The sequence below is a fragment of the Mustela putorius genome, unplaced genomic scaffold (genome assembly GCF_011764305.1).
Source record: "Mustela putorius furo isolate JIRA1106 unplaced genomic scaffold, ASM1176430v1.1 tig00000145_pilon_pilon_pilon, whole genome shotgun sequence".
Classification (NCBI taxonomy): Eukaryota; Metazoa; Chordata; class Mammalia; order Carnivora; family Mustelidae; genus Mustela; species Mustela putorius.
The window spans coordinates 30,961,828-30,980,271 of record NW_025421294.1 but is presented as its reverse complement, the minus strand read 5'-3'; the positions used below and the strand labels follow the sequence as shown (position 1 = coordinate 30,980,271).

Here is an 18,444-nt window from a genome sequence, read left to right as displayed (position 1 = left end):
ATCAAAAATGAGTCACATAATCTCTATTGACTGTGGAAAAGTTTATTTTTACTTCCATTTTCTGTTTCCTTTCTAGGAAAGATTTCTGTGTTCACAAAGATGAACCATGTGATACTGTTGGTAAGTGCACGTAAAAGTTTTTACACTTTGAGGAGTTCTGGACACCTTTAATACATCATTTGTTTAAGTATAGGAAATTATTTGAGAGTGCTGGTTTTAATGGAATGTCTTTTTCTTTAGACTGTCGGAGGTATGTATTTCCAACCTATGTTTAATCATTGGTCAACACTTCAGTTATTAATGAAACAGCCTAAAGACACAAATACACTATATACTGGAGAAAAATTTTAAACTAGGTTTTAAGAATCTCATGAGTTCTTTTTTCTTATCATCACAGAGATGTACACATGGGTTCAGCAAAATTCTATTATTATTGCTAAACCAAGGCAAAATGTATTAATGTCAATGTGATTGACCTTTTTCAGGCTAATGGATTTTCTTTTTTCTAGTAATGTATGTTTGAAATTCTTTGCAGACTGTCAAGGAAATTCATTTCATTTCCCCGATTTTCTGTACATAAAGTAGTAAATTTTCTGTATTTTGACCTGGATATTTAAATTTCTAAAACAATAACCACACACACAGTAGAATCCATGAAACCACAGCTCTTAATTTTGGCTACATATTTGCTAAGATAAGTGATATATCTATGTAATTTACATAACTATATATATAACCATGTATTAATTATACTGCTGTCTACATATATTATTTTTAAGCCATGTAGCTGTATATAATAAGGCATTATTGATAAAGTATAGTTAAGAATCATGGTCTGGCTGTGCTCGCTTTGGCAGCACATATACTAAAAATTGGAACAATACAGAGAAGAATCATGGTCTGGCTTTGACATATGATGTGGGTTGTATTTCTGTAGGGTAGGATGTATTTTAACTTAACCATCTTTGATGTGTCATATGTTCTTGGTAAGGATGAACAATCTAAAAAGGGCAAAAGCAGAATGAAGGGGTACAGGTATTTAAAAAAAATCAGTTCTAACTAGTTCCATCATCTTAAGTTCTCATCAACCTTAGGTGATGAAAATCTGAGATAGTAAGTGGAAAATAGTTATAGTTAGTGTAAAGCACTTAATGATGGAGTCAAAGGAATATTTGGTTCACAAGGGGCTGCAGCATAAAAAGATCTGGACACCCCAAGGAAAAGCTGACTTGATTTAGGGATGATCTTTCTAATGTCTTCTCACCTGCTTGCTGCAGTGTTTCATTTGTTTGTTTGTTTGTTTTGTTTTGTTTTTCTCCTTTTCTTGTCAAAATCTCTAGAAATTAATTCTCATTGTATAGTTTTAATCAACCTAACCACACAAGCTTTGAATTACCAATGAAGACTGTGTCAAGACAATTACCTTTCCCTCCACTTAAACAATGGTACTGCCCCTAAAACCTTCTTTAATATAGGCAGATGCACTTCTTGCCTCACTCAAGTATCTGAGAAAAATCAGCATCTGGGGCAGTGTCTCCCATAATTATGCATGCTAAATGCCTCTTCCCAGTGTGGACATACAGCCTAAAGAAGCAAGTGTTACCATGAGGCAAACCAGTTTCCTTTTGATTACGTCTATGTTTCACATTTTGCTAAATCTGCTATTTGAAAATAGCATACATATTCATAATATGCATTATCTATGAAACTTATTTTCTGGTTTAAAGCACATTTGAATAATGAAGTACCTTGATGTGTTTGGACCATCAGAGTTCATCAGGAAAGCAGTATAATCAGTCCCTCTCTCTGTTCAACCTGTCCATGAAGACTTTGGTAGAAACTGGTTTTAAATATTATAGCATAGGATTTGTAAAGTCCAGTGCCCTTCCTGAGATCTGTCGTTATTTCTGAGTGCCTGGATTCTTGGGGTCGTCTTCTTGACGGCGTTGTTGAATCACCGCACCCTTCATCCACAGGCCATGGGTTAACCTCTGGGCTTCCAAATGTGTGAGCAAGTAAATATCTTTATTATTTAAACAAATTTAAGGTTTTTATTTCTTTAACTTGCAGCGTAAGAGGTAGATTTTCCCTGATACTCAGATAGTCATTTATAAGGAAAGAAAATATGGGGCAATAGTAATAATTTTTTCTATGATTAAAGGAAGCAGGTAAACTTCTCATTGAATTATTCCCAAAGTTAAACAAATATACGTGGCTTACAGGTCATCTTAACAGCTCTCAATCTCTAGTGTCACAAAACAAAAGAGATTAGGTCTTATCAATAAAATGTTTAAGTGACACACATTTTAAAATCTCCTTATGTAATACTATGGGCTGTATCTTGCCACATGCTTTTTTTTTTTTCTTTCTTCTTTTTTTAAGAGAGAGAACATGTGCAAGTAGGAGTGGGAGCTGGGGGTTAGGAGCGGGCAGAGGGAGAGAGAAATTCCTAAGTAGTCTCCACCCCCAGAATGGAGCCTGATGTGGGATTCAGTTTCACAACCCCAAGATCATGACCTGAACTGAAACCAAGAGTTGGTTGCTTAACCAACTGAGCCACCCAGGCTCACCTGTCAAATGCTTTTCTTACATCAGTATATACCTTCCTGACTCTTCTATTTCTGATGAAGGCAGCCCATTTTACACTGGATACTATATAATGAAAACTTTGCAAGAAAGGAAAATGAATTTTGTATTTATTAGCTTGGATAATATAGACCTGAATGATGACCTTAAGATGGCAATTTCTCTTAAGTCTCCTAGTAGGTATAGTAAGAGAGGAAAGACAGCAGACAAAGCTTTGAATTTATCATATTAATTTGAATTGTTCATGAAGAGGAATGCTTGTGTTTTAAAAACAATGGTTGGACTTAGGCTATATTTTGTAATTTGAGCAACACATGAATCAACATTATCTCACTTAATTCCTTCACAATCCAAACTCTCTCATTTTATTTTCATAACTTTATAGGTAAAAAAAACACCAAAATAGAACAGAGTTTGGATTTTGAAGTCAGATATCCAGATTCAAATCAGACTTCTGCTGTTTATTACCTGCACAGATGTGGGCACATTATTTAACACATTGTGAAAGTTTGGATTGCTCACTTTTGCCATAGAATCTATATTCTTGATCCCACAGAATGTTGTGAAACTGTAACATTTGTGAAGGCAGCTCATTTTTAATTGGCATTCAGTATGCACTAGATCTCTCACGTCCCTTTTTATTCCTGTTGAGGTGTTACAAATTTGCCCAGCATCACTGTTAGTAAGTGTGGTACTGGCCTCTGTCTCAGATCTTAGAATAATGGGTCTGCTTTCCTCTATAGTGTGATATGTTTTATAATAGAGGACAATACTGTTAGAAGATTGAAGGTGAGAAAATTTAAGTTTGAATGAATTTACAGATTAAATTATATAAATTAAAATACATAAAGAAATGGCAAATACAAACTTGGAAATAACTTATTTATCAGCATTTTAACTTTGTAACAATATTTTGCTCATTTGCTGATAAAAAAGATATGTACATCTTAAATGTGTTAGGCTATATTTGTGTTATGGGATATTAAAAATAAGTGCTTCATTTGATAAATTGTACATATTTTTAAGCTTATATTTGAAAAGCTGTTTAGAGGGTAAAAAGTACAAGTTGTTTTGCCATTTCCCCAGTTACTTTCTCCTATTGTTTTTGTCACATGGATGGTTTGGTAGATTGGTGAGTAGATATAGAGATGCTGGACGAAAAAGATGCTATTATATGTTTTTATCAACACAACATCACTTCTAATACATATGCATGTTCACCTTTTAACATTCCTGAAGTTGAGATTCATTTTGTAGCCAGAGACCTCTTAGAATTGTGTCAGTGTAATTCAGAACTTTTAAGTCTTAGGTTGCGTGAACCCTGTGATAACCTCAAATTTCAGGAGAAATAATATACAATTCTGGATGCAAGAGGCAACTGTTTGCTGGTGGTGCTGGTGAAGTTGTCTTTCTTTCTGTGGCAGCAGGATAATGATCCCCAAAGATGTACAGGTTCCAGCCCTGGAACCTAGGAATAGGTTGGGTTATATCACACAGGAAAATCAAGGTTTCAGATGGAATTAAGGCTGCCCATTAACTGAACTTAAAATAGGGGGATTATCGGGACGCCTGGGTGGCTCAGTTGGTTGAGCAGCTGCCTTCGGCTCAGGTCATGATCCCGGCGTCCTGGGATCGAGTCCCACATCGGGCTCCTTGCTCGGCGGGGAGCCTGCTTCTCCCTCTGCCTCTGCCTGCCACTCTGTCTGCCTGTGCTTGCTCTCTCCACCTCTCTCTCTCTGATAAATAAATAAAAAAATATTTAAAAAAAAAATAGAGGGATTATCCTGGGCCCAATGGAATTGCAAGGATCCTTAAAAGCTTAAGAGGAAGGCAGAAGAGCTGAGTCAGAGGGAGATGTAATTACTGAAGAAAGGCCCAAAGAGATGTAATGTGAGAAGGTTTGAACTCATCATTACTGCTTTTGAAGGTTGAAGAAAGTGAAAAATCAGTAGTCTTTGTATCTGGAAAATGCAAGGAAATGGATTCTCCTGTAGAACCTCCAGAGGAATGCACAGACGGCCTTCTGATACCTTGGAGTTGGCCAGTGAGAGCTGGGTCAAGCTTCTAATGAGGAGAATTTAAAATAGTAAACTTGGGAGGTTTAAGCCAGTTAATTTGTGGTAATATATTGCAGTAGCCATAGAAAATAATATACTTTCCAATCAATAATTACCTCCTCCCATGACTTAGAGAGAACAAGTCCAGAAATCCAGTGCTCTCAAATCTTTATGGACTGTGGGGTCAATAGTCCTCACCCAGTAGTTTATTTTAAGAACTGGTAATGGTTTTTGCATTAGAAAAAAAGTAGAAATTTGTATCATGACATATAAATATGTGTAAAGAGCAACAAACTAGGGTTGTGCTAAGAAACATGAGTCGATAGTTGACCAATTCTAGCTGAGAGACCAAACTAAAAAAATGGTCTTTCTCATCTATGAATAGTGAAAGAACTATAATCAATTCTTTAAAATCTTTTTAAGAAAATACAAAGTGTTGGGGCACCTGGGTGGCTCAGTGGGTTAAGCCTCTGCCTTTGGCTCAGGTCATGGTCTCAGGGTCCTGGGATCGAGTCCCACATCGGGCTCCCCGCTCGGTGGGGAGCCTGCTTTCCCCTCTCTCTCTCTGCCTGCCTCTCTGCCTACTTGTAATCTCTATCAAATAAATAAATAAAATCTTAAAAAAAAATACCAAGTGTTAAGGATTTCACAGATGATTTCTACTAAAATTACATGAACAGATCATTCCAATATTATATAAGCTATTTTAGAAAATAGAAAAAAGTTAATTAAACCCATATAAATTTCTTACCAAATCCTAAAGAGGACAGTGTAAGAAAGAAAAACAATAAGTTTTTCTTACTCAGGAAAGAAATGAAAGAATTTTAAACTAAATATTAGCAGATATCATCTCACAAGGTATTTTTAAATAACCCAGTAGAGTTACTTTATTTTAGATTTATTCCAGAAATACAGCGGTAGTTTAACATTAGAAAATCTTAAAATGTAACTGTGTAATACAATTAAAGATAAAAACCATATGATCATCACAACGGAAAAAGAAAATGTCCTTCATACAACTGAAAACACATTCATGGTAAAGACTCTTGGCAAAAGAGAACAAAGTAGAAACTTTATTAACTCAAAGATATTTACACAAAATACGTAAATATCTTTTAAAAATAGTGAAGCATTAAAAGCATTCCTCTCAAAATCAGAAACAGAGAGAATTTTATTTTCACTGTTTCTATTCAACAGTGCATTAGAAATTTTAGGCCTTAAAATGAAGTGGATGTGATGATTGTCTCCATTAAAAAAAACAATATGGAATTAAATTGTTAAAATTAACAGGAGAGTGAGGTGGTTAAATATCCAAGCAATATTCAGTCACCACTTGCATTTTATATACCAGCATTTGGCAGTGAAACATTTAATTCAAAAATTCTATTAAATATATGAAAAAAATAAAATATTGGAATACATCTAATAACAAAATACATAGGACATATGGAGAAAATTATTGAGCTATTTTATAATTCAATCCAAGAGGGCATAACTCACTGAAGATATAAACTATACTCATGGTCTGAAAGACTAAAGGTGAAACCAAATGGGCATTTTCCTCAAATTGATCTAGTGATGGAATTTATTTCAATAAAAATTCTAAAAGAGTTTTGGAGGAAAATTGACAGGTTGATTCTAAATGTTATAGAAGAGATTAGGCCTAAGAATTGCCAAGACATTAGTGAAGAAAGAATATGGAAGGAGAATCTTCTCTATCACTTATCAAGTATGGTATGTGATAAATGAGGACAAGGCTGCTGCACGTGTTAGGGAAATAGACAAAGCAGAACACTGTGAGAGCAGAACACATGCTGTTAAGATACTTATGTACAAGGAGACAAGTTAAAATGAATCGCATGGTTTAAATTTATAAAAAATCGGAAGAGAAAATACAGAAAATTAATTTCATGTTTTTGAGATACAAGGGTTTTTTAAATAACACAGAAATGCTAATTATAAAGGAAATGTTTGATAAATTCAACTATATTTACATTTGAAATTCCTGTGTATCAAAAAATATCATAATAGCGTGGGGGTGGGGAACAGGATTCTCTGAGGTAGAAGATAACCATATTCATGGATTTTAAGGTGCCTTGATGGTCATTGATTTTAAGACTTACCACTATATAATGTACCACTGAAGAGGAAAAAACAACAATGCAGGAAATTCTTAATTGTAAGACATTATCAACTGTAAGGCAAATCACAATGTGGAATAACGTCAATCTTGGAATTACTGATTGTATGTGCAACACATATAACCAAAATTATTAGAACTTAGAATATAAAAAACAAGAAACCAACAAGAACAAGAAACAAACAAGAATTATATGTACTGAATAAAACCGAAGACTCTAGCAACCATTTTTAGAACAGAATACATAAAGGGTAAATTAAAAGAAAAAGAAGAGAGAGAGAGGGAGGAGGGAAGATGAAAGGGAGGGAGGGACTGAGAGGGGAAGGGAGAAGGAAGGGAAGGGGAAGGAAGGGAAAAGAGAAGGGAAGGGAAAGAAGGGAAAAGAAAGGAAAGGGGAAGGGAAGGAAAAGTATGTCAACCCATTAGTAGATATATGTTCAGATTACAAGGAGATTTCTCCCAAGAGAGTGATTCTAAAAGAAAGCCAGATATTACCAAGTTTGCTTTTTAAAATCAGAACAAAAATCTCCCATTCTTTTGGGAAATCCTAAATAAAATCATGTTGCAGTTTCCTGTTCTGATTCCATATAGATCTTCTGTCTTCACATCCGTCTTTGACTTTCTGTGCTATGTTCCAGGTAACTTTCTCATCAGTATTTCTTAGTTTATACCAACTGTCTTACTTTCTTCCTGCATTTTTAAAAAAATTATTTATTTATTTAAGAGATAGACTGCAAGGGGCTGGGAGGAGCAGAGGGAGGGGGAGAGGGAGAGAATCTCAAGCAGACACCCTACTGAGCATGGAGTCCAGCTTGGGGCTTGACCTCTTGACACTCAGATTATGACCCGAGCCAAAACAAAGAGTTGGACACTCAACCAACTGAGCCACCAAGGTGCCCCATTCTTATATTTCTTAATAATTTCATATGTTCAGCTTCAAGAATTTTTTATTTCAATAGGTCTTTCATTTCTAAACACCCTGTTTGGTCTAAATCATTAAAATTATATTTTTTAACATTCACTTTAATAATTCTGTCATTGACATTCTTGTGGTCGTAGTCCTATTTGCTCATTTTGTTGAATCATGTTTTTGGTGACTTGGTGTTTGTCATTCAGTCAACTCAAATAATTTTGTATTTGAGTTCTTATTTCTTTTATCTGTGGGAATCCTGTATAGCCTGAAAAAGAGGTACTTTTCTCAAGAAAAGACCAAACTAAAAAAATGGTCTTTCTCATCTATGAATAGTGGGTTAAGCCTCTGCCTTCGGCTCAGGTCATGGTCTCAGTTGAGGTCAAAGAGGTTGCTGCCTGTCTTCTCCTCAAGGAATTTGAATGATTCCTGTCTCACGTTGAGGTCTTTCATTCATTTTGAGTCTATTTTTGTGTGTGGTGTAAGGAAATGATCCAGTTTCCTTCTTCTGCATGTGGCTGTCCAATTTTCCCAACATCATTTGTTGAAGAGACTGTCTTTTATCCATTGGACATGCTTTCCTGCTTTGTCGAAGATTAGTTGACCACACAGTTGAGGGTCTATTTCTGGGCACTCTGTTCCATTGATCTATGTGTCTGTTTTTGTGCCAGTACCATCCTGTCTTGATGATGACAGCTTTGCAATAGAGCTTGAAGTCTGGAATTGTGATGCCACCAACTTTGGTTTTCTTTTTCAACATTCCTCTGGCTATTTGGGGGTCTTTTCTGGTTCCACAGAAACTTTAGGATTATTTCTTCCATTTCTTGGAAAAAAGATTGATGGTATTTTGGTAGGGATTGCATTACATGTGTAGATTGCTTCAGGTAGCATATACATGTTCACAGTATTTGTTCTTCTAATCCATGAGCATGTCTTTTTGTCTTCCTCTTTTTTTTGGTCTTCCTCAATTTCTTTCATGAGTACTTTATAGTTTTCTGAATACAGATTCATTGTCTCTGATTAGGTGTCTTATGGTTTTGGGTGCAATTGTAAATGGGATAGGCTCCTTAATTTCTCTTTTTTCTTTCTCACTGTTGGTGTATAGAAATGCAACTGGTTTCTGTACATTGATTTTATATCCTGACACTTTACTGAATTTCTGTATGAGTTCTAGCAGTTTTGGAGTGGAGTCTTTTGGGTTTTCCACATATAGTATCTTATCATCTGCAAAGAGTGAGAGTTTGACTCCTTTTTTCCTATTCGGATACCTTTTATTTCTTTTTGTTGTCTGATTGCTGAGGCTAGGACTTCTAGTACCATGGTGAATAACAGTGGTGATAGTGACATCCCTGCCATGTTCCTGACCTTAGGGGAAATGCTCTCAGTTTTTCCCCATTGAGAATGATATTCACTGAGTTTTTCATAGATGGCTTTAATGATATTGAGGTATGTACCCTCTATCCTTAAGCCTTTGAAGAGTTGCTATATTTTGTCAAATGCTTTTTCAGCATCTGTTTAGAGTATCATATGGTTCTTGTTCTTTCTCTTATTAATGTATTGTATCACATTGATTGATTTGCAGATATTAAGCCAACCTTGCAACCCAGGAATAAATTCCACTTGGTTGTGGTGGATAATCCTTTTAATGTACTGTTGGAGCCTATTGGCTAGTATTTTGGTGAGAATTTTTGCATCTGTGTTCATGAAGGATATTGATCTGTAATTCTCCTTTTTGGTGGGTTCTTTGTCTGGTTTTGGGATCAAGGTAATGCTGGCCTCATAAAATGAGTTTGGAAGTTTTCCTTCCATTTCTATTTTTTTGGAACAGTTTCAGGAGACTGGGTATTACTTCTTCTTTAAATGTTTGGTAAAATTCCCCTGGGAAGCTATCTGGCCCTGTGCTCTTGTTTGTTGGAGTATTTTGATGACTGCTTCAATCTCTTTACTGGTTATGGGTTTGTCCAGGTTTTCTATTTCTTCCTGGTTCCATTTTGATAGTTCATATGTCTCTAGGAATACATCCATTTCTTCCAGATTGTCAAATTTGCCGGGTATAGTTGCTCATTATATGTTCTTATAATTGTTATTTCTTTGAGTTGCTTGTAATTTTTCCTCTTTATTTCATGATTTTATTTATTTGGGTCCTTTCTTTTTCCTTTTTAATACGTCTGGCCAAGGGTCTATTAATCTTATTAGTTCTTTCAAAGAACCAGCTCCTAGTTTCATGGATTTGTTCTATTGTTTTTTGGTTTCTATTTCATTGATTTCTGCTCTAATCTTTATTATTTTTCTTCTCCTGCTGGGTTTAGGATTTCTTTACTGTTGTTTCTCCAGCTCCTTTATATGTTGGGTTAGGTTGTGTACTTGAGATCTTTCTTGTTTCTTGAGAAAAGCCTGTATTGCTATATACTTTCCTTTCAGGACTGCCTTTGCTGTGTCCCACAGATTTTGAACAGATGTGTTTTAGAAGAAAAATAATTTAGAAGAAAAAACCCTATGTATATACAAAATATAAAGTTAGATACAATGAAGGATAAAATATGACTATAATAATGAAGGTTCAAAAAGATTTTTTTAAAGAAAGGTATTGTTATGATAAACTAGCTAAAATACATTAAAAGAGAAAAGAGTAGAATAAGGGGCACCTGGGTGGCTCAGTGAGTTAAAGCTTCTGCCTTCAGCTCTGTTCATGGTCTCAGAGTCCTGGTATCAAGCCCCACATCAGGCTCCCTGCTCAATGGGGAGCCTGCTTCCCCCTCTCTCACTGCCTGCCTCTCTGCCTACTTGTGATCTCTGTCTGTCAAATAAACAAATAAAACATGTAAAAAAAATACTAGAATAAGAGAAAAAAAATTTAAAAATTTTAATTAACTTTGTAATCATGGGGAGACAGTCATGAATTCTATGCTTTGCTTTCCCTTCCTCTGGAATTCCGCTCTTTTCCTTGATCACTGAGCTTGGTATTGGCTGGATGTTCTTGCTGCTCTTCTGGGAGAGGGGCCTGTTTTAGTGATTCTCAAGTGTCTCTGCACATGGCAGAATTGCACTACTGTTGCCAGGGGTGGGCTAAGTAATCTGCTTGGGTTCACTCTCGGGAGCTTTTGTTCCCTGAATGCTTTCCGTAGAGCTCTGGAGGACGGGGATGAAAATGGTGGCCTCCCACTCTCCAGCCCAGAGGAGCCAAGAGCTCGGGGCCCCACTCCTTGGTGTGCCTTCAGGGGAAAGCACTCAATCACTCCTATCTCCTGGTCTCAGCCACGCTTCGAGCTTACCCGGCCTGTGACCAAGCATTTCTGTGTCTGGTATTCTGCCCTGTTTGGAGTATCCAAACCCAGCAGATTCCTGCCTCCAGAGAAGTTAGGTGAGTCTCCCTGGATCTGCCACTTGTGGGATCCCTGCTGAAAGAGTAGTGGTCTGACTGTGCCATGGATCGCAGTTTAAGGTAACCCTGAGCTGAGAGCTCATTCCTCAGCTCTGTCTCTGTAGCCGGCTTCCCTGCTCTAATACCTGCAAGTTCTGCTACACTCACACACCCTGATCATTCTGTGACCCCACAGGACCTGAGACCACCCTGTCGCTGTGAGGGCTCCACCCCTGCTTAGCCTCTGGAGCCATGTCCCTCAGTGGAGCAGACTTTTGAAAGCTCTGATTTTGTGCTCCGTTGCTCTGCCACTTGCCAGAAATCAGCCCCTCCCCCCACCGTTTATCTTCCCTTCACTTCGGATTCATTTCTCCCCACGTCCTACCTTTCAGAACATAGTCAATTTTTTGTTCCTAGAATTGTTGCTCTTCTTCTCTTCTCTCTCCTATCTATTGAGTTTGTAGGTGTTCAGAATGGTTTGATACCTATCTAGCTGAACTCCTGGGATCTGCTGTCATTTCAGTCTGCTACTTCTCTGCCATCTTGCGTCTCTTCCCTGTTAGACATTCTTTTAAGTAAAAAGGGTGTTTAATAAAAACCAATGTTATTTCGGCTCATAACTCAAACTGTCTCACACACCTGTTCCTAGATTCAACATCGTATTTTTAGTCTGCAGCAGACATGCTTTATCTATACGTCCTTTTTGTTTTGAAATATTAAGAAATGTCTATACTTGGGTGCAGATTTAGTAAAATTAATACCTTTTACTTTTTCGGCTAGGACATTTTAAAGGGACTCTAGTTTTTCCCACTGGGAGCGAGTGTCAATGAGAAGTAAAAATGACTGCCTCTCGCGACAACATGGATGGAACTAGAGCGTATCATGCTTAGCGAAATAAGTCAAGCAGAGAAAGACAACTATTATATGATCTCCCTGATATGAGGAAATGGTGATGCAACATGGGGGCTTAAGTGGGTAGGAGAAGAATAAATGAAACAAGATGGGATTGGGAGGGAGACAAACCATAAGTGACTCTTAATCTCACAAAACAAACTGAGGGTTGCTGGGGGGAGGGGGTTTGGGAGAAGGGGGTGGGATTATGGACATTGGGGAGGGTATGTGCTTTGGTGAGTGCTGTGAAGTGTGTAAACCTGGTGATTCACAGACCTGTACCCCTGGGGATAAAAATATATGTTTATAAAACATAAAAAATTAAAAAAAAAATGACTGACTCTCAAGTTTGGTGCTCCTGCCTTTATTTGTGCTAGGCCATTGTACCTACCATTGCATTTGCCCCATTAGCACAAATGTTGGTGGTTTTGACCTTGTGGACCTCTAAAAAAGAGTTTATAGAAGCCCAGGATTCTGCAGAATACTCTTTGAAAAATTCTGCTGTAACTTGGGAATGATTGATAATCCATGGTGAGAAGTCAGTGATTGCTAGTGTGTGTGTGTTTTTCACGAAACTTCCTAAGAACATTGAAGTATATACAATGGGTGAATATGTGGAGCTGGCAAAGATATGTGTTGGTCAGTATGAGGTTTTAGCTGTGAATATTTTTCTAGCTCTTGTTGAGAAGAGAGGATATGCATCCTTTACCACCAGATATTCCATTCTGGGATGATATACTCCTCTCTGCATTTTATTGCTAGGACTTGGATGCTCTTGTATTACTAATAAAGTTTCTTGTCCTATCTATTAGCAGATTGGAATGATAATTTATTCTTCTACAGTCTTCTGAATAATTCTGGTTTTATATGCTTGCAAATCGTCAAATAGGCCTACAGACCACCTAGAAATCAACTGCCAAGAAGAAACATATTCAGACGCTAAAACATACTTAAATAACCATTTTATGTTGACACTGCACATGTGAGAATCTCCAGACACTTACCTTTCCAAACACTAGTACATTCTCCAAACCACATTTCAGCAGAAGTAATCATTTTTATTGGGTAAGAAGAAGAGGTCAAGCTAGTTTTTTTAAGTAGCTTAATTTTCATTAAAAAGCTGTTGTCCATTTCTTTTGCATTATGACACCTGAAGCATAGAGAATTTTGGAGACCGAAATTATGGAAAAAATGCTAAGATCCATTCTATTTTAATACCCTTTGGGTCAGAACTATATTTCTTCTACCAAAAAATAATGCTAGTTTCATATTCAAGATTTTGAAATTTGTATTCCTTTGGACCAGGCAAAGAATGAAGTTACTGCTTTTCCTATGTAAATCTTACTTTGTAAGTGAATTAGTAATGTATTCAAGTCTTCAATGGAATTCAAATATGTTTAGGTATTAACCATCTTCAAAGTCCATTCCAGGGCCTTGCTAGATTCAGCAGTGACAGTGGGGGTCTTGCTCATTCAATATAGGGGGACGTATACTTCAGTAAAAGGGATTAGTAAACCTATTAGACACATGCATTGCCTTCAATGTGTTTAATTTTATATAAATTGGATCCAGGTTTGAAATACCCAGAATTTAGGGTGCCTGGGTGGCTCAGTGGGTTAAGCCGCTGCCTTCGGCTCAGGTCATGATCTCAGGGTCCTGGGATCGAGTCCCGCATCGGGCTCTCTGCTCAGCAGGGAGCCTGCTTCCTTCTCTCTCTCTCTGCCTGCCTCTCAGTGTACTTGTAATTTCTCTCTGTCAAATAAATAAATAAAATCTTTAAAAAAAAAAAGAAATACCCAGAATTTATCATATTGGTATGAGATATGTTGTTATAAATTGCTGCTCACTCTTTAATAAATGTGGATATTCCCAGAAATGCAAATGGAATATATTCTATGTTGTAGACAGATGTCTAAAGATGACACTCCTGACATTCGTGGTTGCTCAAACACTAATCTAGGTTCTTTTTTTTTTTTTTAAGATTTTATTTATTTATTTGACAGATCACAAGTAGGCAGAGAGGCAGGCAGAGAGAGAAGGGAGGAAGCAGGCTCCCTGCTGAGCAGAGAGCTTGATGTAGGGCTCGATCCCAGGACCCTGGGATCAGGACCTGAGATGAAGGCAGAGGCTTTAACCCACTGAGCCACCCAGCAGCCCCACTAATCTAGGTTCTGCTGGGAAGGGATTTTGCAATGTAAGTCCACTCCCTCCGTTTACCTTAAGCTTTAGAGGTCTAATTCCATTCACCTATTAAAGCAGAGGCAAGGGACTGAATTGTACCAACGACTTAACTGAACATAGAAACTGGTATTTTTCCAGATGTGAGGTTACAGTCCAGCCTGGATGACATTCTGATTTTGGCCCTGTGAGACTCTAAGCAGAAAACTCAGTTAAGTGATCCCAATAGGATTGTACAGTAATAAATGGGTGTTATTAGATACCACTGCATTCTTTAAGATTTTATTTATTTATTTGACAGAGCACAAGCAAGGGAAGCGAGAGAAGGAGAAGTAGGGTCTCCACTGAGCAGGGATCCCAACATGGTGCTCTATCCCAGGATCCTGGGATCATGACCTGAGCCGAAAGCAGACACTGAACCACTGAGCCATGCAGGTGCCCCTAAAAGCTGCTACATTTATAGTAATTTGCTATGCAGTTACAGAAAACTAACATTGTCAGACTAAAGGCTGTATATGTTTATACATTATACATTGGGGTTTTATATACTGGAAGAACATAAAGCCATCTTAGATGACATTATAATTCATGGCCCTCTGAAACCAGAGTAAGAAAAAGGAAAAAGGGTGTTAAGAAATAAAAGCTAAGGGAGACATTCAAAGAGATTTTCACTTACCATACCTGATGGGACAGTAGAACTGTGAAAGGATTTTAAGAGGATTTTACAAGAAATTGCTACAACCTACAGTCTTTGAAATTTCTCAACATTTAATTTTTTTCCCATTATTGCATTAATGATGAACAAAAAACATACTAAATTGAAGCAGTTCTGAACACTAACCCTGTGGAGCAGAAAGGAAAGGGGTGGGAAAAACTGGGTGTCAAAAGAAGACAATTGGATGGCACCAACCCGTAATATAAGAAAATACACCAAAGTTTGGGCTTCTGGTAAAGAAAATAAGAAAGAAAGGAGTCAGGTTAGGCCACTCTAGTTTTGCAACAATAAGGCCCATGACATTCATATACTGATAAAGTGATCATATAACCTATAATTTACACTTAGAAACTTTGAAAAGTTAAAGGAGACATAATTAATAAGAAATAAAAACATAAAATAGGACAATGCCCAGGCAAATTAACTGTATGGTCACTCTATTATTAATGAACATATTTCAGACCTGCTTTTATATATTATTCAGAATTGTAAATTATACATTAAAAGTGCTTAGTTCAGAAATATTAAGCTAAAATAATTATCTCTTTAATTTAGGATTTTCATTACTTAATCCCCCAGTCACAACAATTAAATTTACTAGGAATCCGCAAAAGAGCATTTGCTGCATGTGTTGGAAGCTGGTTTTATATTGTTTCTTCCAACCTTCCTTTCCTTCAGTCCAGACACCACAGAGCATTAGGGTCTGAGTGTCAGATAGAAAAAGGATGATGATTTTCATCTCTAAATTCTGATCTCTGCAAGTTCTCGAATCAGTCTTAGGAGATAATAGAAACTGTTCTTCTTTACATGCCCTTCTTCCTTAGTTTTCCTTGGTTTTCTTTCCTTTCAGATGATCATCTTTGACTTATTTTTCTCTCCTTCTCTTTATTGCGTTTCATTCATCCAATTTTTTCCCAGTGTTTCAGAGTACCTGCTCTGTGCGCTAAAAGCATATGAGGTGCTAGGTGCTGGGGACAGAGTGGTGAATAAAATGAAAATATTTCCACATTCTTTTAAGTCTTTTCCTTTTTGCTTTCCTTTTGGTATTCTTGCCTGGGTAACTAAAATTTCCCATTTGTTTCCCTTTGTTTTGAGCCATGCTCTCTCCCTACATTTATACCATCGTGGCTTCCAAGCATAAATATATTGATACACCTCTCTGAAGTATCCAAATGCTTTAGTATTAAAAAAAAAAAAAGGGAGGGGTCATCAAATTTAATAATCTCATGATCAGAAGATTCTGTCTTGATCTCAGAATTTTTCTGTATCATTTATTTTCTTCTCATAAGAGAATTGAAGAAAATTGAGCTTATAAACAATTTGTTCTCTTTGTTTAATTATTAGCACATACTAATATCAATGTAATCTATATAACTTTAGTGAAATTTTTCAGAAGGTCAGTTCTATTATGATACGTAGAATAGTATCAATTATTAGGTGGTAAAAAGTGCAACAACTGTGTAAGCCCATACAGAAGAAAATGCTTTTCCAGATATTACAGCACTTTGTGTCATTAATACCAAACTAATCTGATTATCCAGCACATTTGTTGCTTTGCACATTCCAAAGTCTTTCCAATTCTAGTTCCTAAGTGGTTAGGAATGGTGATGACTCTAAAGAATATTGAGATTATTGAGGTGCTTCATTTGCATTGTAGAAATAATACAGTTTCATAGGTAATTTTCTTTAAATTACAAGATGCTAGTTCTTATTGGGTTGTTTTGTTTGTTTGTTTTGGGGTTTTTTTGGCAGAGAAGAAACTTCTATATTTAGTTTAAGGTAAGCTGGAATGAACATACTCCACCGTCTCATTGAATATACTTATAAAATATGGGAGAATGGAACAACGATTTGGGGATGTTAAAAGGTAAATAGTTGTGTGCAGATTGAGAATAAGGCGAGAATTTGAAGTATCACCAAACCAGCAGTAAGTTTATTTTTCTCTGTCCTGGACTCAGAACAGTCATCACTAGAAGGTGGTCATTAGGGCATATAGAGTGAGAGAGGGAGCTAGGAGATTCCTTAGTTTTGTATCAAGGACCTGGAAGGTCTCCTAATGCTCAGAGAAAGTGGGGGAATTCACTTCAAAAGAGTTGTCTGCATTCTTTCCTGCCCCATTTACCAAGCAATCCTATGATAGTGACAGTGTGGACAGCAACAGTGTCAGTAACAGGAGTCATAAAAATCTGAGATGAATCTGCCTCTCTGGTCTATAGAGCTTTTATTTTGAAAGGGAAGGGTGAACCCCATGGCTTTTTGTAACCACCATTTTACTGCTCAATCTTAGACACAGTGATGAAAACTGTACTATAGAGTAGGGTACCTAAAGCCCAGACTTTCTGGCATTACTAATTACTGAAATGCAAACCATAAGAACATACAAGGTAAAAGGAGATAATGAAGAGGGAAAAGCAAGGGAAAGGAACCTCATACAGCTGCTTATCAACCATTCTTGCTTACCTCAGCTTTGTATGTGTGAACATAACCATGAAATTTCTTTGCAAAAATGTGCTACTAAGCTGCTGAGCCTCCTAATTCCCAGCCTGGTCACTAGATGACAAACATATAGGATAGGAGTGTAAAGAGCTTTGAAAATTGACAATGGAAATTTGACAATGAAACCAAAGCCTACAGAACCTTGGAATTTCAGAACTTTTATCATTTTATGCTAAAAGAAATTTTAAGTATCATCATTCTTCATTAGATAAGACTGAGAGTCTCACAATATAGTGTTAAAAATGTCCAAGAACGGGGCGCCTGGGTGGCTCAGTGGGTTAAAGCCTCTGCTTTCGGCTCAGGTCATGGCCCCAGGGTCTTGGGATCGAGCCTGGCATCGGGCTCTCTGCTCAGCAGGGAGCCTGCTTTCCTTCCTCTCTCTCTCTGCCTGCTTCTCTGCCTACTTGTGATCTCTGTCAAATAAATTAAAAAAAAATTTTAAAAATATCCAAGAACAACCCCAAATTACACCATCTATAAAGAAATAGGAAAGTCTCAATTTGCATGAGAAAAGACACTCAGCACATACTACTCCCAACATGGTGCAAATTTTGGAATTATATGGCAAAGACTAAAATATCTATTATAAAGATACTCCAAAAAGTAACGGTAAATATTTTTAGCATGAAAGGAAGAATAGAAAGTCTCAAAATAAACATATATTTAATTATATATATTATATTATATACATATATATTTATATATCATATATATAATAAACAATAAAACATAATAAGCAAATATAACAAAAACCATATGGAAATATTAGAATCTAAGAAAGATAAGCAAAATAAGAATTTGTCTGCATATACAGAGTGGTAGAATCAAGATGACAGAGAAAAGAGTTCACAAACTTAATGGTAGATCAGAAGAAAATATCCAGTCTGAACACCAAAGGGAAAAGAAGATTGGGAAAAAATATGAAGAGAGTCTTAGGGATCTGTGGGAAATATCAGAATTAGTCATTATGGGTCCCAGAAGGACAGAAAGGGAAGAAATATGACTGAATTCTTTTTCAAATTAGGCAAAAGATTTAAATCATCAGATTCAAGAAGCCAAGCAAATTTCAAATAAGAAATACCTGAAGAGATGCACAGCTAAAGCTATCAC

General features: G+C 36.7%; 1 protein-coding gene across 1 annotated transcript in view; it reads left to right on the top strand.

Annotated features, from left to right (window-relative positions):
* Positions 1–18,444, top strand: part of ADAMTS19 (ADAM metallopeptidase with thrombospondin type 1 motif 19) — a 256,769-nt gene that overhangs the window by 70,434 nt on the left and 167,891 nt on the right. The window contains exon 7 of the mRNA XM_045075551.1: positions 77–120. Coding sequence (XP_044931486.1) covers positions 77–120 — 44 coding nt within the window. The remainder of the gene's footprint in view (positions 1–76; positions 121–18,444) is intronic.